This window comes from Falco peregrinus, chromosome 2 (assembly GCF_023634155.1).
Source record: "Falco peregrinus isolate bFalPer1 chromosome 2, bFalPer1.pri, whole genome shotgun sequence".
Lineage (NCBI taxonomy): Eukaryota > Metazoa > Chordata > Aves > Falconiformes > Falconidae > Falco > Falco peregrinus.
The window spans coordinates 16,054,353-16,075,555 of record NC_073722.1 but is presented as its reverse complement, the minus strand read 5'-3'; the positions used below and the strand labels follow the sequence as shown (position 1 = coordinate 16,075,555).

General features: G+C 39.5%; 1 protein-coding gene across 5 annotated transcripts in view; it reads right to left on the bottom strand.

The window, feature by feature from the left end:
- Positions 1–21,203, bottom strand: part of DCLK2 (doublecortin like kinase 2) — a 98,555-nt gene that overhangs the window by 39,604 nt on the left and 37,748 nt on the right. For 3 of the 5 annotated variants that reach the window (XR_008746149.1, XR_008746148.1, XM_005243335.4), the window contains exons 3-5: positions 11,380–11,482; positions 8,868–8,966; positions 7,493–7,543 (exon numbers count right to left, since the gene is read on the bottom strand). Coding sequence is in view for 2 of the 5 variants with exons in the window: in XM_005243335.4 (XP_005243392.2) it covers positions 7,493–7,543; positions 8,868–8,966; positions 11,380–11,482 (253 nt within the window). In the remaining 3 variants the exon portion in view is untranslated. The remainder of the gene's footprint in view (positions 1–7,492; positions 7,544–8,867; positions 8,967–11,379; positions 11,483–21,203) is intronic. The other 2 variants (XR_008746150.1, XM_055797821.1) reach the window with 1 other exon arrangement.

The following is a 21,203-nucleotide window of genomic DNA, read 5'->3' as shown; positions in this document are numbered from 1 at the left end:
GTACATAAAGCCATGTGACCCTCCGTCTCTCTTTTTTTGGATCAACAGCTAAGTAGACTGCTCCACAGAACACAAGTTGTGTTGTTTGGTTTTTCCCAAGAAAAAAGAATCAAACAAACAAACAAGAAGTAAAAGTTGTTTGGATGATAAAGAACTTATGCAGTAGTTCAGAAAAATATTGATTTAGGGGAAAAAAATCCTAACGAAGTAAAAGCTAGTAGCTTATTTCTGAACTTCCAAGAAGTTCAAGTGTCTGTGAAAACATACAATATCCTCCCTTTTGACTTCAAGAGTTCATTCATTTTAAGTCCATTTTCCCAGACAGGCCTGATACAACATCTGTTAATATCCCTGGTATCTTGAATATAACTTGGGTCAGTCCTTGTCTTTTTCTGAAAAAACCAAACTGATGAATTTCATTATGTAGACAGAATAGCACACTGTTGATCATACACAGATATGATGCGACATTATTTCCTCTCTAGCTGAACCTCATTTTTCCTGGAAAAGGAAAATATGAGGCAGAATTTTAAGAGTGGAAAAGGTTTCATAGCTGATTCATGGTGAAGAATTAATTTTTCAGGAAAAAAAAAAAAAAAAGCAACCCTGGCAAATAGAAGCTTAGCTTCAAAGTAAATAATACAGTTGCTCCTGCACATAGCCTTTACACATCCAGAGGTCTGTCATGGGTTATGCATTGCTTCTTAACCAACACTATCAGATTTATTTTGCAAGTGTCTGTTAACCTAGTACTCTAACATTCTCTGAGTGCTGAAGATGCCTTCCAAGCACCATCTGCCAGTAGGCCAGGCCTACTGCACTGCAACTTCCACAAATCCCTGGTTTTCACAAAAATCTCTCTCTCTCTGATGTGTGATGTTAAGATGCAACTAATTAGCATTTAGCTACACAACAAGTCTATCTTGAAGTCTGATAACTCAGATATACATTCCCAAATCTATTACTGGATTAAGAGCTTAGTCTTTTCTACTAAAAGGAATTAGTATGTTTTTAGGATATTTTTATCTTGACTTTAAGAAGGGTTGTCTGTAAGAACAATACACAAATTATTTGAGTTTTTTAAGAAGCTGTAAGTATTTAGGTATATGTATCCCTCCTGCAAACTTCTTTTCACCACCTTATTTTAGATAACCTTCTTGAAACCTGGCATAATGATGTATCGTTGTTTTATAAAGAATTTGCAATTATGATGAGGAAAAGAGCCAGTGAATGCTATTTTACTGTTTTCTGCTTCTTGTGCACACAATTTGCTCTAGCCATTAGAAAAAATACTGAGCTGCAAAGTTAGCAACCAAAAATGAGATATTTCAGTAGAAGAATTTGCTTCCAAATGACCAACTATTACTACAGAAGGAAAACAATTTTGTTTGTTCACAAATTCTTTTTATACAGCTCACAGAATGGATTGATAGCCAAGTCTTATATCCACAGATGAGAAGGGTAGTGGTGGGTAATGAGATAGCGTGAGACCTGAGCATGATGTAAATGGTATGGAATAAGGTGTGGAGACTGTGCTGGTGTGCAGGTTTTGGCTGGGGGAGAGTCAATTTTCTTCATAGTAGCTGGTATGGGGCTATGCTTTGGATTTGCGCTGGAAACTGTGTTGATAATTCAGGGATGTTTCCATTACTGCATCCCCTTCCCTCATCCTGCTGGGGAGGGGAGCGAGTGAGCAGCTATGCGTGTGCTTTCGTTGCTGGCTGGGGTTAAACCACAATGGTACTTGTTGGTACCTAACATGGGTTTGAGATAATAACACCACCTCACAGGGTTTGAGATAATAACAGATTGACCGGAGCATATTTATAGGTATTTAGAAGGGACCGGTATCTGTTAACAGTTGTGGGTCAAGATACGGATTCATCTGTTCTCAATATTAGTTCATCTGATCTGCACCATTTTTTTGCTGTACACGTGAAAGATCAGCGTTGGCTTTTGCAGTTTGCTGTGCTCTGTAGTGATAAGTGATGTTTTGCCTGAGAGATTTGTTATTAAAACACTGACCTTGAGCTCAATCGGGTATTTTGGGCTCTGTACTTTGGGTACCATCTCATGGAGACAATTTAACAGTTATACTTCTTCCTCTGTTTGGGGGGGGGGGGGGGTGGGGGGGGGGGGGGGGTTGTTTGTTTGTTTTTGTTTGTTTGTTTGGGTTTTGTTGGGTTTTTTTTTTTTTTTTTTTTTTCCAGAAATACAGAATGGCACCTTCATTACCTTCTTCTGTGATGTTTTCTCCCTTGCTACAGCAGCTTCTCAGTATCTTGAACATACTTGAGTAGTTAAGATACTTCTATTGGTACTTCTTAAGAATATTGCTTCAGTTTTATCTAAGGTTAATAAGCAATTTAGGAATCTGATCCAGGCTCCGCGAGGGTATGGTCATGGGTGGCATGGCACATGGGAGAATACGGGCAGGCATCTGGAGAACCTCTCACCTCCAGTGGTCTGGAACTGCACTCCCAATCAACTACTGGATCCTGATGAAGTAGTAGAATGTTTGGGAAAAAAATAATAATAAATTCCATGGCTGTTCCAAAGAGGCACAACTTACCACACTGTGCTGGGCCCTGGCCAGCACCTACCAAACACTGCTTGACATTATGTAGCACCCTCAGGTAAAAGAGAGGTAAAACATACCAAGGGACACTATGGTAAAACCAGACACTCTTGTCAGTCACCCCTATAACTAAAAAGAAACAATGAAACTAGAAGTCAGCTCATTTAGTAAAGGATGAAGAAGCTTCTCCTAAGAGGGAGCAGGACAAAGACTGGGAAGAGGTAGCCTGTTTTGCAGCACAGCAGTCACAAGAACAGGAGGAGGAAGAGACTGAAATCACGAGCCACAAACTACCCGATCCCTATCCCTAAGTGAGCTGCGACAGAGACAAAAAGATTTTAGCTGTCAACCAGGTGAGGTAGTTCTCAGCTGGTTACTCTGATGCTGGGATTCTGGGGCTAGTAGTCAGGAATCAGAGGGTAACGAAGCCTGGCAATGAAGCTAGGGTCTCTTGCTAAGGGTAAGGCCATTGACAAAGGGACTGGAAAGAAGGCAGGAGTCCTCAGTCTTTGGTGGTGACTCCTGTCAATTGTGAAGGACAGGTGAAGGAAGAACTTGCAAACGCCCAGAGAAAATGGACCAACACTGAGGGATGTATCCAGTATCTGTCAGAATTAGCCAGGTTGGACATGATCTGTAACAACCTAGATGATGCCCAGGCATCCAAAGAGCCGGATGAAATCCGTTGCACAAGGTCCACGTAGCAAAAGCTTGTACAAAACGCACCGATGTCATACACCCACACCCTGGCGATAATAAGCTGGACAGACATGGAGGCACCAAATATAGATGAACTGGCCAGATAACTTCAAGAATATGAAGATAATCTTGCTTCCTCCATGTGGGCCTGTGTCTCAGCTGTAGAGGGACTGACCCAAAATGTCTGAGCAAGCCAAGAAGGATAGGTCTTCCTCATTCACTCCAACCAAGGCCTCAGCCGCCTTCTGTTCAAGGGTACAGGTACCTGGGGTGCACACCATGTGCAATGCTGCAGTTCTTCCTGTGTCACCAGGGGGAGGACACGAGGAAGTGGGATGGTGAACCCACCTGGAGACTAGACACTCAGGTACATGAACTGCAAGGAGAAACAATAGACAAAAAGCATCCATCCAGGAAAATTACTGCTCCAGTGTCTGTCAGACAGAGCAGAAGGGCTAATCGTCTTTTGACCTTGATGAAGGGACTTCTGTTTTGCAGTACAAAAATCAAGCGATGAAGACTCCAGCCAGGAACAGAAGGGCCCTGCCTTCAACTAGGTGGAGGAACAGGACAACTGGGTTTACTGGACCATGTGGATTCGATGGCCTGGCACGTCAGCCCCATGAAACTATAAAGCTCTAGTGGACACCAGTGCACAGTGTACTCTAGTACCATCGGATTACAAGGGGCAGAATCCATCTGTATTTCTGGAGTGATGGGAGGACCCCAAGAACTGTTTGTGTTGGAGGCTGAGATAAGCCTAACTGGGAATGAGCAGCAAAAGCATCCTATTGTGTGACTGGTCCAGAGGCTCCCTGTATCCTTGGCACAGACTTCCTCAGGAGAGGGTACTTCAAAGACCCAAAAGAATACTGGTGGACTTTTGGTTTAGCTGCCTTGAGTATGAAGAAGATTAAACAGCTGTCTAACTTGCATGGTCTCTCAGAGAATCTGTCTGTGATGGGGTTGCTGCGAGTTAAAGAACAGCAGGTGCCAACTGCTACCATGACACTGCACTAGCGACAATACCACAACAATTAAGACTCCCTGGTTCCCATCTATAAGTTGATCTGGTCACTGGAGAGCCAAGGACTGACCAGTAAGACTCATTCAGCATTTAACAGTCCCATATTCCCAGTGCAAAAATCGAGGACTGAATGAAGCCACACTGCTGCGAAGTGTTGCAGTACCAGACACGCTAGAACTCCAATACGAGCCACCAAATGGTATGCAACAACTGACACTGCCAATGCATTTTTCTCAATCCCTCTGGCAGCACAGTGCAGGCCACAGTTTGCTTTCACATGGAGGGGTATCCAGTATACCTGGAATCAACTGCCCCAGGCATGAGAACACAGTCCTATCGTCTGTCATGGACTGCTACAGACTGCACTGGAACCAGGTGAAGCTCCCAAACACCTGCAATATATTGACGACATCATTGTGTGAGGCAATGCAGTGGAAGAAGTGTTTGAGAAAGAGAGAAGAAGAATCTAGACTCTTTCGAGAGCTGGTTTTGCTATAAACGAAAGTAAGGTCAAAGGACCTGCACAGGAAATCCAGTTTTTAAGAATAAAATGGCAAGATAAGCGTCATCATACCCCAACAGATGTGATTAATAAAACAACAGCTGTCTCCATCAGCTAACAAAAAAGAAACACAAGCTTTCTTAGGTGGCGTGGGGTTTTGGAGAACGCATATTCTAGGTTATAATCTGATCATAAGTCCTCTCTAGCAAGTGACCCAGAAGAATAATGACTTTGAATGGGGCCCTGAGCAGCAGCAAGGCTTAGAACAAACTAAATGGGAGATAGTTCACGTGGTAGCACTTGGGCCAGTCCAGACAGGACAAGATGTGAAAAACATGCTTTACACCTCAGCCAGGGATAACGGCCCCACCTGGAGCCTCTGGCAGAAAGAGCCTGAAGAGATTTGAGACTGACTCCAATTGAAAAAGAAGTATTAGCAGCATGTGAAGGAATTCAAGCCACTTCAGAAGTAGTTGGTACTGAAGCACAGCTCCTTTTGGGACTTTGATTGCCTGTGTTCGGCTGGATGTTCAAAGGGAGAGTCCCCTCTACACAGCGCAACTGATGCTGCACAAGTCAGTCACGCAGATAACAACGCAACAGGCTTGAATAGGAAAACCCAACGGCCTAGGAATTCTGGAATTGATCACGGACTGGCCAGAGGGCTGAAACTTTGGAGCGTCGCCAGAGGAGATGACTCCTGCTGAAGAGGCCCTTCTGTATAATAAATCACCAGAAAATGAAAAGCAGTATGCCCTGTTTATGGATAAATCCTGTCAGATTGTGGTAAAACACTGAAGGTGGAAAGCTGCTGTGAAAGGTGGAAAGCCCACACGACAAGTCACAGAAACTGAAGGACAAGGTGTATTGAATCAGTTTGCAGAAGCAAGCAGCAGTGCAAGTACAGCAGTGACCAGCCCCGAGCTGGCTTTGGTGCCTGGTAACTCCACAGAACACACCACCTCTCCTGTCCTGAGTGACCACCATAATGGATAGAGTCTGAAGTCATGGACTAAATGAACTCAGTGGACATTTTGTGGACATTTATGGACATTTTGCAGACATTTCACAGGGCTGGTCCATAGACTACGGGAATGAGAGCCATGTATTATATCAAAGGACAGTACAGGTGGTGGTGGGTAATGAGAACGTATTGGATAGCATGAGACCTAAGCACGATGTAAATGGTATGAAATAAGGGGTGGAGAATGTGCTGGTTTTGGCTGGGGTACTGTTAATTTTCTTCGTAGCAGCCGGTATGGGGCTACATCCTGGATTTGTACTGGAAACGGTGTTGATAATTCAGGGATGTTTCCATTACTGCTGAGCAGCGCTTACACAGAGCCAAGGGCTTTTCTGTTTATCACACCACCCTGCCAGTGAGCAGGCTGGGGGTGCACAAGAAGTCAAGAGGGGACACAGCTGGGACAGCTGACCCCAACTGACCAAAGGGGTATTTTAGGGATATTGCATTCTATATGAAATCATGCCCAGCAATAAATCTTGGGGGAAGGTTGGAGCGGGGCCACTGCTCAGGGACTGACTGGGCATTGGTCAGTTGGTGCTGAACAACTGTTTTCATTTGCATCACTTGTGTATTCCTCTCGTTGCTATTTTCCTTTTCATTACAATTTGTTCTTGTTATTATTTCCGTTACTAAACTCTTCTTATCTCAACCCAGGAATTTTCTCACTTTTACCCTTTCAATTCTTCTCTTCTCCCATCCTGCTGCAGGGGGAGGAAGCGAGTGAGCAGCTGAGTGGTGCTTAGTTACCAGCCGGGGTTAAAACACGACACTGTTGTTTCAAACAGCACTACTTTATAATTTTTTTTTTTAAATAACCTCAAGAAACACACAAGCATCTGTGTTCATTTTTGGCACAAACCTGTCTGCTGTCCACTGCTATTCATTTACTGATTATTTCATGTACATGCAAAACTTACCTTTCTTATCTATTTTCTAAGTTCTTATGAGGTTTCTTTCAAGATATATAGCAGCCTGAATATCAAAAAGATAAATTCTTTTCTGTTGTTCTTTAAGTAGTATCTATTAGGCTACAATTCTTTAGCATATTGGAATATTGAAAACTGAAAAAAACCTATGAATATCTTTTAAATTGTTAACTTCTAGTATCATCCAAAGTCTCAACTTATTTGCTAATCAAAATGCATGTTACTTGTTTTAGATATACTTTCAGTTTGAGCTGAAGGTTCAAAGAGGTTTCTCTGTGTTTTAGAGCTTAGGCCGAAATAATACAAGTAAACAAAGGAAGGTAAGAAACTGCAAGTAGAATGAAAAACTGTAACGCGTGGTTTTGTGCTGCTTTTTTTAGCAACTATTAGCCCTGTCTTTTTGCACTAGTTGAAGTTTTCAATTATAATATACTTTAGAATACACGTACAAATTTATTGCTCCTCAGAATACTCTTCTACTTGTAGTCAAATCATACCTTTACAAATTTAACTTTGACACCATTACAGATGTCCGACAACTATAAATCATCATTTATATTATTTCACTTAATCTACTTCAACAAAAACCTACACCCATAATGTCTCTGGTTCGCCAAATTCAAAACCTGTGTTTCAAGCTTGAAAATATTCACAAATACAGCAAAAAGAATACAGGTAGATGGATAGGGAGGAGACACACTAGTGATATACAGCCATAATAGTAATGGCTCACCTGGGGATTTTGCTGAAGAATAAGCACTGGAGTAGTGGCCACCCCTCTTTACTGTACTCATATATTTGACACAAAGGAAAGAGACATTAAGGAAAGAAGTTATTAAACAGCTCTGAACATGCATGAAAGGAAGAAGGGTAAATAAAGATAAGTAAAGACTACATGAGAAAAAATGGCAAGTAAACAGAAGGATAAATACTAGACACTTCGGATAAGTTTTCCAAATTAAACAAACCAAAGGGTTGTCCAAGTAGAAATAAGCAAGGAAATGACAGCACTGATTTCTAAATACTTCGCATAAAATTTACTGTTGATGGATATCCCATGTGATCTCACTGGTTAATAGGACTGCATGAAATGTAGATCAGTTGTGAAACTTGCCCTTCATGCTATGTTTCTCTTTGTTCTTAGTGCAATCCTTCTTTGAAACTTTTCGGTTAATATTCAACCATTATAAATAGATGACAAATATGCCACTTTGAAAGAACCCAAAGTCATAAAATTACTTTAACCAGCATCAATAAAGCAAAAGAAATACTGATATGGAAACAAGAATATGGAACATGTTGCAATTCTGGATACACGCACAGAAGCTTACATGTGTAGTTACATTCAAAACAGAGCATCGTATATTTATGAATTCAATGGCTTGATTTCAGGGCTACTTCTCCAGGTCTGAGGGGAAAAAAATATTTTTTATTGTATTTAGAAATTAAATGCAGAGGTAAAAAAAGGAAAAAAACAAGTTTCTCCCTTCTGTTTACTTGCATAAAGAATTCAATGGTTGGAACATACGGTGTTCAGCCAAAATGCTGGTAAAAACACAATGTGAACCTTTCTTTGAAAGTACAGGAAGCACAAGAAGAATAAAACAACTTTCTCTGTTAATGGGCAATAACATTCCAGAACATCTCCTAAAATTACTTGAAACAGCAGAATCCTATATTTCCAACAGTATTGGGCTTATATGAGAGAAACCTGTCAAATTCAAAACACCTAAGGATATACTCTAGTTCAATGAACATGAATTTAACCACATAACATCCTGTCTTCAAGAAAATTAATTGCCATGCTGAAAACACATCCCAAGTGTACAATTAGTACAAATTATTCCAATGTTCATAAAATGAAACTTTTTGTGCTTGTTAATTAAAAAACAGAAACCAGATTTCTTCTCAGGATTCAAAACCGAATGCAAATTTTATTACAAATCAGTATTAAATCTATGAGATAAACTGAAAAAAACCATATTTCTTCCCTCAAGAAACAAAGCATGGTGCACTTACTTCAGACAGAGCCAACAGTTTTTAACTCCGTTAAATAAATTCAAAGTTTCATGTATTTTACATGTTCAACTCTTTCCTAGAAGCAGTACCTGAGGCAGGTGATTTGCTTCGACGTGAAGGTCCTGGACTTTTGGACCCAGTATGCCTCATGCCAGATCGGGAATAAGAGGACTTCATAACACGGCATTCTGCAATGCAAGCAGATAGATTTTTGACAACAGTTCAATGTTACAGTCTTCCTCCAAACACTACTGTTGCTGTTTATTATCCAGAAAATGAACATCAGTGTTTTCTAAACGTGCTTGCCCAACTAAATGAAACAAATTCCTAAGAGAATCTCAAAACTACACACCATACAACATTATTTGAGCTACTCAAACACTGTATGTAATATTCTGCATGTAATATTTCTTCATGTTTTGAAGCTGGGTTATTACTATAATTCATGTTTGTACCTACGCACAGCTGAAAGAGTAGTCAGCTGATGCCAAGGTTCCTCTGATAATTCAGTAAATCCTGCATGCTATAATGACAACTTCATGCCAGGCAACTGCAAAGCATGCCCCGTTTACCTTCTTTTGTAAGAAACTGATGTTGTGACCAATTTTTAAGGAGGTGAAAAATGACTACTGTTTCCAAAAGGCTGTGACAATAATTTTTGCCACTTACCAACAGCTATATATCATTAAATAAAGGACAGTCTAGATGGGAAAGGAATCGATAGGCATACATGCATTGACATTTTGGAAAGATTTTAATTCCTATAGTTAGCAGCAACTGCAAATCACTCCCAACAGAATCATATAAATTTCCCCTCTAATTTTGTCCCTGTTCTTCATCACTATGTCATCAATGCTATCATTATGATGCCACGTCACCATCAAAAATAGTAAGTAGAGCTGATGCCCTGCCAGTCATGTTCCAGTCTGTACCTAACCTGCTTTTCTCCACTAAGATCTCTAGAGTTGTTAGAGGAAGCAGGGACCACCAAAGCTGAACAGACAAAAGGAGGAAAAAAATCCCTCCATCATGGGTTCTTGGAAAGGAAAGGAGTCCAATTAGTCCGTGAATGGCATAATGGAAGAAGCAAAGTTACAGCCTTAAAAATCTGCAAGGGAAATAATGATTTTGCCAAGACTGGGATTTGCATTGTGAGTTAATACAACCATACTCTTCCATTCCTGTGTAAGCATAAAATCGTATCTTAGCTAGTCTAAAACTATGTTAAAAAAGTACCCTTCTTGTCACCTCCACACTCGCTGAATCGACATAAACAGGCAGTTCTCGAAAAGCAGCATACTGGCAATAACGACCGAATGGGAACCAGGCAAATCCTCCATCCATCCAAATGTATGGACCACTGGTTAGATATATACCTGTACTTCTTGATGTAGCTCAAGATTTTGTAATGAAACTATGGCATTTGTAAAAATTAGAAAAACACCAGATGCTTTTGCTCCACACTCACACCCACACTCCTTCACAACCTGAAGCTCTTTAATAATCTGATGATTATTGCCAGGGCAAGTTTTTTTTTACCACAGATCAACTTTTTCATAAAAGAAAATCAGGGTGATTCTACAGCTGAACCAATACATGTCTTGTTGCACCTGTAGTGATAGGGTAAGGGGTAATAGTTTTAAAATAAGAAAGGGTACATTCAGACTAGATAGAAGGAATTTTTTATGATCAGGGAGGTAAAGCACTGGAACAGGTTGCTCAAATTAGTTGTAGATGCCCCATCCAGGGAAACATTCAAGGTCAGGTTGGACAGGGCTGTGCGTAATCTGATCTAGCTGAAGATGTCCCTGCTCATCACAGGAGTGCTGAACTAGATGACTTTTAATGGTCCCTTCCAACCCAAACAATTCCATGACTCAATGAACACGGAGGAAAACCCAACATATATATGATTTGACATGCCAAGCCAATTCTAAAAGTCCCTGGTAGAGAGCTTTTTCCTTGAACTTACATTAAACATTTTCTCTTTACAGAAAGACAACTTTCATAAGTCAAATCCATGATCTGTCAACAGCAGACAGCCTGGGCACAAAGTCTCAGTTGGTCTCACCTCCTTCCCCACCCAACAGCACCCCCTATAACCTCGCAATATCAACAGGCTCAACACTTGGTCTATAGCAGACAAGACTGAAATGTGTGAATTGTCTAGCAGGAAAACTCAAGACCTGAAATGAGCATGGTTACATATGTGATTTTTCAAAAGAATCTCATGAAAACAGCAATATGGAAATCATCTTATAGTCACAGATACCAAAAGTGAACTTTTGAAACATATTTTAGATTCATTAGATTCATGACTGAACCTTTTAAAACTCAATGGTGTTTTCCATGTAAATTTAGGGACCAGGTCTGTTTTCTAAGAAAATATATCATATTTATTAGTGCATTTTAACAGACTTACAGAATCCAGATGATGGTTTAGAAAAACTTTTTAATCCATAGGAAAATATATTCCCATGTATATTTTCCTTAATTACACAACTCTTGAGCATTGAACAGGGGGATGGTGGGGCCGTGGGTAGGGGGAATAGTTCTCAATGAGGTTAACTATTTCAGCGGGTTTGGGATATACAGTCTTACCACTGTGATCCAACACGAAGTCATCCTGAGCATACCGGTATTTCTCAGGCCCACACGCAATGAAGACGTCATCATCTCCAAAGAAGTCCTGCAGGCATGTCACCTTGACAGCAAAATATACAAAGCAAAATAAATAAATGCAGCACTTTCAAATACTAAATCTGCAGTTAGTCTGCAACAATTAGTAAGTTTGTGTTTTCATTTTCACAGTGCCACTATAATATTCTTTTATAATGACAGCAACACTCCAGTTCAAGTACTTCAGCTCTCCCAGTAATGCAGGAAACCTTAGGGTCAAGAATGTAAAATATGACTGTCCCTCACCTTCAAAAACACCTTCTCTTACATTTAACACCTGGATTTATGCCTAGAACTACACATGCATGCTGATGACTGACAAGACCAGTTATAAACACTACTCAAATACCAAAGCTTCTCGTATTCTTACATTAATTGCTTATGGGAAAATCTGTTGAATTAAAATGACTGCATTTACAAGTTATTTTTTTTAATGCTCTGAGGCATTTAACTTCCATGTTTTAATGTCCTGTTAAAAAAAAAAAATAATCCTCTCTTTATTAAAAGGTATTCCATATTCAAGAAAAAAGGTACAGAGCTCCTCCCATGCCCTTTGCAGCTCTGACTATTCTTATTTCTTTCAGTAATGATGTTACCATGTATTTCAAGAAGGATGGGGATACCAGAAAGAAAAATGTTTTAGACATTCTTTAAAAACACAAAAACAAAGACCTTGAAAAAAACTCACTCCTCAAAAGTCAGTGAAAGTCAGCTTGTGAAGGAGCAAGTGTCTGCTTTAAAAACAACATAACCCCTAAAATGCCATAACAAGAAATCCCACTGGACTCATTCTAACTCCCTTGTAAGAAAAAAAAGTGTTTGCACGTAGCAAACTATTTTTTAAAATATAAACGGATTAAAATTTTACAGTGTAATTTCTTCCCTACTCTTTTTAACATGGCACACCCTAATGAGATCTGGGAATAAAAGCTATGTAGAAGCTAAGAGAGTTAGAACTATTTGATAAAATCAAGTAAATAAAGAAGTAAAACAAAAAAACCTGCTTTTAGGGAAGCTAGCTTTTTTCCTTCCCAGACACCTATCAACACCATTTGCATATTCTGCCCACTGTGACAATAGCAAATATTGGCAGAACTACACGAAGGAGCCTCTACTGCCTGCAGTATTCCAAGAAACACTGGGAATACCAACGAGCCTCAGCTTTCTGCAAGAACACCCACACAGGGCATGCACCAGCACCAGCAGCACAGTTGTCATGGCAGCTAACCCAGCAATAACAGCCGGTGCCCTTACGGCAAGGTCCTCACTACAGTGCCACACGCAGCAGCCAGCATTCATGTCACTGTGTTATGCAGCTAAAGGACTGCAGCCATCACCAAAATACTTTTATTGCTACCACACCATTGCAGTGACAACCTGCTGTCATTGACGAGAGACATTTTCAGCTGTGCCTGAAACCACTGCTTCTAGTTAACCAAAGAGGCAGTAATAACTGGATTCAAAAGGCCATACAAATTTAAGAATAGTTTTGCTAACATGGGATTTATTCCTCTCTGCTTAATAACTCTACTAATATGAGGACTCATTAACATTACCCACAGGTTTCAGGAATTCAGCCACCAACCCAAACCCACCAGTACAGGCACAGTGGTGGGACAGCTTTCAGAACACTCATCCCAGAAGCACTGCTGGACACAGGCAGAGTTCTGCAAGGTTCACACCAAAAGACGGCCAAAAACCAGGTGCCATTTCCACAAGCTCTGCCTACCCATCACTGCTCTACTTATGCCCCCAATGCCCTTGCGGTGCTGTTTTGAGCAGGTTAGAGTTAAGTGATGTGGTTTAGCAAAGCCTAAAATTAATCTTTCTGTTCCGATTCCAATCCTCGCCCTCACCCCTTAACCCACCCAGCCTAACATCTGAGCTGAGAGTAACAGAGGAGAGAATGATGGCTCTTACGTCACACTGGGAAACAACACAGGGATATAACTGCATGCAGCAGCATCCTTTTGTTATCTGCAGGGCAATTTACAATGGAAGGGTCAGATCTGTGTGCAAAAGATGACAGATGTACCTTAAAATCTTTTGTAAATGGCTACCGGGGAGGGGAAGAACTTTAATAAAGGTATTAATTTCCATAGGTGCTTCCCCACATGTTCAGGTATATACAGTTTCTCCAGGCAAGAATACACCGGAGTTGTTATAAGTACCAGTAAGCAGATAAACAGCTGGAGGTGGAGCAACGGCACCTCCGTCCCGGAGCTCAGGCTAATGCCAGCCTCTCAGCCTGCTTACACACTGCGTATCTGGCCTGTGTGACTTCCACCTGTCAGCCAGAGACCAAGACAGACTTGGGCTTACTGTAAAAGATACTAAACTACACTTACAACTGGAAGCCACATCAATGCAAGTATGAGAAAGATTTACATAAATGCTCGCTATATGCCAGCAGTGAATGCTAGAAGTCCTCCTTCTCCCTATGAATAGTCTGGACTGGCTATACATAAAATACACAAGGAAAAAATATTGGAAAAGTGTATTCAACAAGGAATAAAGATCTGTTAGAACTTACCAATCCCAAATAACCACACATTACCAGATGAGGGAAGTATTTTTAAAACCAATTTCATGAAAGCCTTTACCATAATAAAGTCAAAGAAGCAGCTCCCAATGTGCAAACAGATACTATAATAAAGTCTTTGTTTCCTACAGAATTAAAATTAATGTATATGCTGCAATTAACGATAACAGTTTTTTGCTCAGTGTGCAAAAAACTGTTAGGAGAAAGCAGAAATGAATAAATCATTTGCATGGGGTTTTAAATGCTGCAGGTCCACTGTGGTCTAACTCGCAAATCACACAATTTCACTCAAAAAAATATCTATACTTACACCATATAGCAATTTTTTAATAGCTTTGAGCAAGATTCAATTAGTTCAGAATTTTAAAAACAAAAAAAAAACCTTTGAACACCTTTTTTTTTTAGAGCTTCATTAGCAGTCGAACTTGTGCCTATGAATATCATGTCAGTCATTCCAGTAGGTAGGGATCAAAATTTGGTTTGTCAAACTTGCGTATGCCAAACGCTGCTTCTCTTTCCACTAAGTGTCTACACTCTTGTCTTACCCATTCTTTATTCTGCTGCACTTGGTGCTAAAAGAACTGTTCAGTCTTTCAAAATATTTCCTAAAATGCCTTTCAAAGAAAGATGCTCTTAGCAAAGCTGTATATAAGTGTACCATAGCAAAAATAGTCAAACATGTAGTCATTTATTCAAGTAACAACTCTCTTGCTCGTCTTGATGCCATGAGCTTCTGTGCATGAAGCTGAAAATGCAAAAAGCTTTAGAAACCTTGAGGTGGTTTAGCACCAAAATGAGATCTGATTTTCAAGTACTGAGAGCTTTTTAAAAATGACAGTCATTAGGTCATTTTTGAGATTCAGATGAGGCCACTTCCTAGTTTACACCCACACAAGCTCTACACAAGTATTTAGAACCCACGCTTTCCATCAGCGGGCCTCGCAGTAAAGCTCAATCAGAACGTCTCTCCCCTGTCTGTGCTTTAATTACCACAGATAGTGCTCTTTTAAAACAAGATGAAAGCAATTCGTTTGCCCAAGAAAAAAAAATTATTTAAAACCTGACTTTTTTGTAATGGACGGCATATACAGAGCTGCACAAAGAGGGTTTTTTAGGGCTTATCATCATAGCCAACACTACAAAGGCTCACACCAAAGCAGTTTCACACTTCCTTGATTTCTTCACCACCACCCCTCTCCAAAAAGTGACATATACTGTGAGAAACTGCTTTAGGAACACTTTAGAAAAATGTTATCTTGTTAACTCTGGATGTTTCAATTAACATGGTTGACATGTGTTAAACTCTTATTTATTTCTAAATACAACACGCTTTCCTAGTGAAACATTGCCTATGTTCTGCTTGTAACTCCACTGGCTTCTCTTTATTCAGAACAAGAAGTGACTTACTGGTGCCCTTCTGACAACTCAAACTGCTCTCAGGATGTCTTGTTGCATTGCTTTTTTTCAAAATACGCCACTGTACGCAGCAGAGAAGTGCATTATTTCGACAGGATTGGAATTGTCCTCAGTCCTTTAAAAACACTTGTAACAGCTTAGCATTACAAGCAGGAATACAAGGGAACAGGGAAAAGCAAAAATGTGTGAAAAGTTTCAGAATGAATGTAACTGGAAGACAATATTACATTTTATTTTTATGTCACCCACAGCATTCCTGTGTGTCTGTTTCAACAGAATCCATTCACCTGCATCATCCTCACCATAGCTTTCTGAGTGCAAATGACTCTGGACATCACTTCCTGAGGGCTCAAAAAGGCTGTGCTCACCATTAGACTAAAGATCAGAGGGCAACATAATTTAAGGGGCAGCACCAGGATAATTAAATCTAATTGCCTTCAATTGCAAGAAACCCAAAGTAGTACGCAAGAGGCTCAGTGATCTAGTGATTCAAAACTTGAATTGCTTGTTATAAAAAAATCAGTCTTTACTCATAAAACTTCCCCCTGTCTGCAACTGAGGATATCTTGGTACACTGAATGGATGAAGTTTTGGAAAAAAACCACAAAGACCCTTTCAAACAGAGGTACACATTACTAAATATGCATTATGTTACAGAAGCGGCATGACTAACAGTAGCTTGCAGGACCATTAATGGTAAAAGCACTTCAAAGTAGCACAGCTGAAAGCCCAAAAATGTGGTTTACAAGCAGGAGAAGAAAAAAAAAAAAGAAACACAAACTGACAGGAATGGGCAAAAATTTAAGTCAAAATGTGAAAATGGGGTGTTCGTAGGGAAGGGAGACAAACACGTGTATTTGAAAAATAACTTTCCTGATCCCCTGTTGTCTAGTAGTGCGGTGTTTTAACGTCACATACACCCATCACATTTACTTTTTAAAATATATTTATATTTCTGACAAATATTTGTAACCAAAGAAGTTTGCTCTTTCCAAAAAATACTTCTTCAGACAGATCAAGCTACTGGAATAGAATATAAAAATCATGATCCATACAGAAATCCCTTTCCCATTACCATCACACAGGGCTAGAAATGTAATTTACACCAAACCCTACTCCCACCTCTGAATCTAACAAGCAGAATATACATCTCCACCAGAAGAAACAAGAACAATGGTTGATCTCTTATAGACAGAATTCAATGGGTATTTAATAGTTGTCCTTTATGAAGAAGTTACAACTAAAAAAAATGAGTAATTTAAACAAAACTTTATCCACAAGATATTTGCCTTCCAACCTCCAGAGGAAAAAAAATACAAAAAAAAAAAAAAAAAAAAAGAAACTGAAACTATTCAAATTACTCTGAAAAATTCTCTCTCAAATCTTTAGCACTAAAAAGAGTTTTGTAATCATATATCAACACCCTCCAGCCAGGAGCTCACTGGATAAATTGTATTTATTGCAGCTCTACAAATATGCTTCATTCTAAATGCAGAAGCAAGAGCTGTAAAGACAGATAGTTTGGCTCAATTTAGTATGGCTGATTTAATTTAAGTAAGCAGCAGCAGGGCTGTACCGTTAAGTCCACACCCTGAGTCTGGGGAAAGCTGCTCTGGATGACAGAATTTCTTTCATCAGCTGAAAATGGAACCGAGACAACCGAACTAAAAAAGATGTGCAAGATTATTTGTATTTGTTTTAACAGTGGGAGAAATATTTATAGCTAAGGACTTCAAGAAAACAGGATATGGCATAAATATTTAAAAAAGGAAGTACATAACATACAAGGCAAAAAGAAAATGGGAAAACTGGCATGCACAGTAACAGCTGGATTTGTGAAAATCGTTTTAGCTCTGCAGTAGTGACAGGCATTTAAGGCTGAAACTCTTAAAGAAATGCAGTGAGGTTTTTTCCATGAGTTGCCGAAAAAGAATGTGAATAATTTTTTAAATGTCAGCATGACAAATCAGATAAACCCTCCCTGCTACCGCTTTCAGTGTGACAGGTCTTCATACTTCTGCTGAGAAACATTACTCATTTTGGACTGGGACAGATTGCAGCTATGCTGTACCGATGGTTTTGCCTTTTGCCCCTTGCATAAACCTTTATTCTGAGTAAAAAAAAAAAAAAAAGTCAAATATTTGTCTGGTTTGCCAGTCAAGTTGTATTAGTAATCACCATTTTTGTTCCCCCTTTCAAAAAAAGTTAGCATCTGCCACTTCCCCTTCACTGCCACATGGTCTCATTAAAATCCTTGCGGTGTTTTTGAAGCGGTCAGGCTTACAGTTCAAGGGTTTACGCATGTCCTAAAGCATAAAAGGCAAGGAAAGCACTCCTGCAGAAACAGGTCAGTTGGCTGTTTGCTGTTTCAGTTCCACCACCGACAGGGCCAGACCTAACTTTCAAAAGGAAGAGTTTCCTCTGGGCAGTCTCAGGAACTCAAAAAAGGAAGGTGAAAAGGGCATTCCCTCCCTCTCCTACAGAGTACTGTGATTTTGACACGGATTTTCTTACCTTAGGACTTCTCCTGGGTCTCTGCACTTTCACAGAAAAACTTGGCCAAGGGAAAGGGGGTGTATGTGTTCAACCAATATTCTTAACTACTTACTAAGCCATCAGTATCCTTCATGACTGAAGCCTAGACTGGCACAAAAGAGGTTCGGTACTAGCTTAAGGCAGCTATTTGCCCGGTTATACTGAGTCACATTTCCCGACATGTCTTCAGTAAACAGCGAGACAACAGCCAGCTGGGTAGCTAGAATACACCCAGGAAGCAGAAATACAGAGAAAAGTCAAACTTTTCAAAAGCCCCTGACATGCCCTTTAAAAAAACCACCTGTAATTGCCAGTAATAACCTGTTCATTTGGTAGAAAGGACAGTGTTGAAGGGAAGGGTGCTAAGTGATTTAGAAACAGACAAAAAAGAAACTGTTAAAGAGCCAGGCAAGTACAGAAGTCCGCATTGTACTCAAGAACAGCAACGAAACCCACTGCTATATCAGGTATGTATTAAATCTGAAAAATCAGGTCAAATGATTAGGATTTCTGCTGGCCAAGTGCACTTGACACTTTGAAAAACTTCTGTTCCTCAACAGCTTATGTTCTCTGTGGCAGTTCTACTACATAAACTCTCTGGGAATTCCCAAACTAAACAAAATTACACAACACCAAAAGAAGGGTAAGCAAGCTACTAACCTCTGATACAATGCTTGAAAGAGCTCAACTGCTACTAAAAGTGGGCACATCTATCCAAAACAGCTATAGGGCAGGCTGGGGAGTCCTAAAGCTTGAGGACACGCATCCATGAGCTTGATAGACTCTAGACACATTTCCTGCTGGCTGTAGCTGTGAGGACTATGTAATGCATCACGCTGACCTGCCCAACAGCCAACTCCATAAGGTCATTAGCAGACCAGGACCAAAAAAAAAAAAAAAAAAAAAAAAAGTCTCCTTTGTTCTCTAAAAATAATTGGAATTAGGTCAAATACCTCTTAATTTCTGATGCTCAAATGAACAATTATTTTGTCTGCAACTAAAATGTGGAATACAGTGACAGAGATCAGATCACGTGGAAAGAATGCAGAAGTATTGACTGTATTACAAAATTTAAAAATTCATTACCTGATTTTCTATAATATGACCATGCATCTTGACAACAAATTTACTTGAGATTTTAAAGACTGTGATTTCTTTTATATTAATCTCCTATATTTCTTGACAAAACAAAGAAACTTTTTAGAGTGGGGTTTTTTTGCTTTCTTGTTTGCAATCCACTAAGATGCTCTAAGACCTTCCCAACACTCAGTTAATCTGTTTGTGAAAACATATTGGTAGTCCTTTTTCTCTACAGCTAATTCAAGTAGTTCACTGGTTTTTTGATTAACCCACGCAGCTGGTTAGCTTTAGGCTTGAGAGCAGTTCTGCTGCAGTCAATGGAATTAGTGACATTCATGAACCTATGTGCAGCCACAGCTTGTGAAAGCTCTGAGGGCCTCCCCAGCTCTGCACTGGATACTGCAATAAACTGCATAACAAATCTGATTTCTAGGTCAGAACTTCCACGGGACATGGTCTGATTTACCATTTGAGGTTTGGCATCCGGCACCCTTTTGTCTTTTCTTTCAAGTTTATTAAATTCAGCAAATAGGGAGTGAGAAAAATAATTTCCTGTTTTTAAAAAAAATTGTTAAGTGTTGAATTTGCCTGCCTTGGTAAAGGTAGCTTGTTAACTTCTTTAGGAAAACAGAAAAAAAAAAATATTACTAAAACAAAGACCATAATGAGAATAATTCTTCTAGGCCAGTTTCCTAAATGACTATTTAATCAATGGCTGTGTCACATTATTACAGTAATCATTAGAAAATGAACTGATGCTCTGTGATGAGGAACAGCAGTGAAAAAGGAGGAGACAAACCCTTCTGTCCCGGAATCTAAAGAGTAAGAAAGAAAACAGAAATGTTAAATATTTGCTTGCTGCCTTGTAAACAGAAAAAGTCTGGCAGTAAGCCCAGGGAACACCTAATACAGTATGACAGTGCAGAAAGACTGCATAAACAGACCGGTCAGGCCACCACAACTCATACGGCTATTGGGAACAGATGACAGAACAGAACACATTTTACTTCTATTTCAATTTTAAACAGATTTTTGCATATATTTTTTAACATCTCTAATTTTAATTCAGACAATGAACACACATGGAAATGGACGATTGCATTTGCGTGGAATTCAACCAGATCATCCAGATCATCCTCACTGCATTGGAAACAACAGTAAGAAAAACAAGCTCTAGAAATATGCACAAGTTAAAGTGAGTTCCTACACACAGCCATTTCTTAAAGCCTTCCAATACCATCAGACTTTTTTTGGCAAAGTCCATTCACCAGTTTTTCCAAAGGGAAAAACTGATCTTTTGTGCAGAACTCTATTTCAACTACTGCATGGAATATAAGCAGCTATTTAGATATCAGACAATTACAGCTGAAAAGGATTAATTTTGGAAATTCTGAGTCATTTTGAATCACTTTACAACTCATCTGCCTCTGTAACACAAAACATACCAGAACAACCCTTCCCACAGTATTATCCACTACTTCAACAAGAGTCAATCATTTCAGTATATTAAACAGTGAAATTTAACATCATGCTTTGCAATTTCAAGAGTTACAAAAAGAAACAACGGCCTTACTAAGCATGGAATAAGTGGAAATTGTACTCAAGAACAGCAACGAAACCCACTGCTATATCAGAATATGTAGTAAATCTGAAAAATCAGGTCAAATGATTAGGATTTCTGCTGGTCAAGTGCACTTGACACTTTCAAAAACTTCTGTTCCTCAACAGCTCATGATATGACCACAATCCAGTTTGTGTGAAGAATAAAAAAAAGCCCCACAATGGTATTTGCAGTTACAGGACAAGGATAATGTCTTTGCCTACAGATGCATTAATTGCAGCCGTTCAAAAGTCAGCATAACACATTCTTTTCTTAAGCAGCATAACTGGGAAGCCTACCTAATACAGAACCAAAAATAGCACCTGACTTCACACAGCTAACCTTCCATCTTACCACTGAGCAGCTAGTCTAAAAATAAAATCCACTTGTATTATGAAAGAACATTAAAAGAAAAAGTGTACATATAAGGACAGATAGCTGGCTCAACCAGGTCAGTATAATATTATGGATTTAATGACATCCTGTTCCACAGCACAAATGCAGTTTAAGATATATCTTCCCTCCCCCTACCCCGCTCCATAAAATTACCCCTTTTGCCCATTATAGAAATCA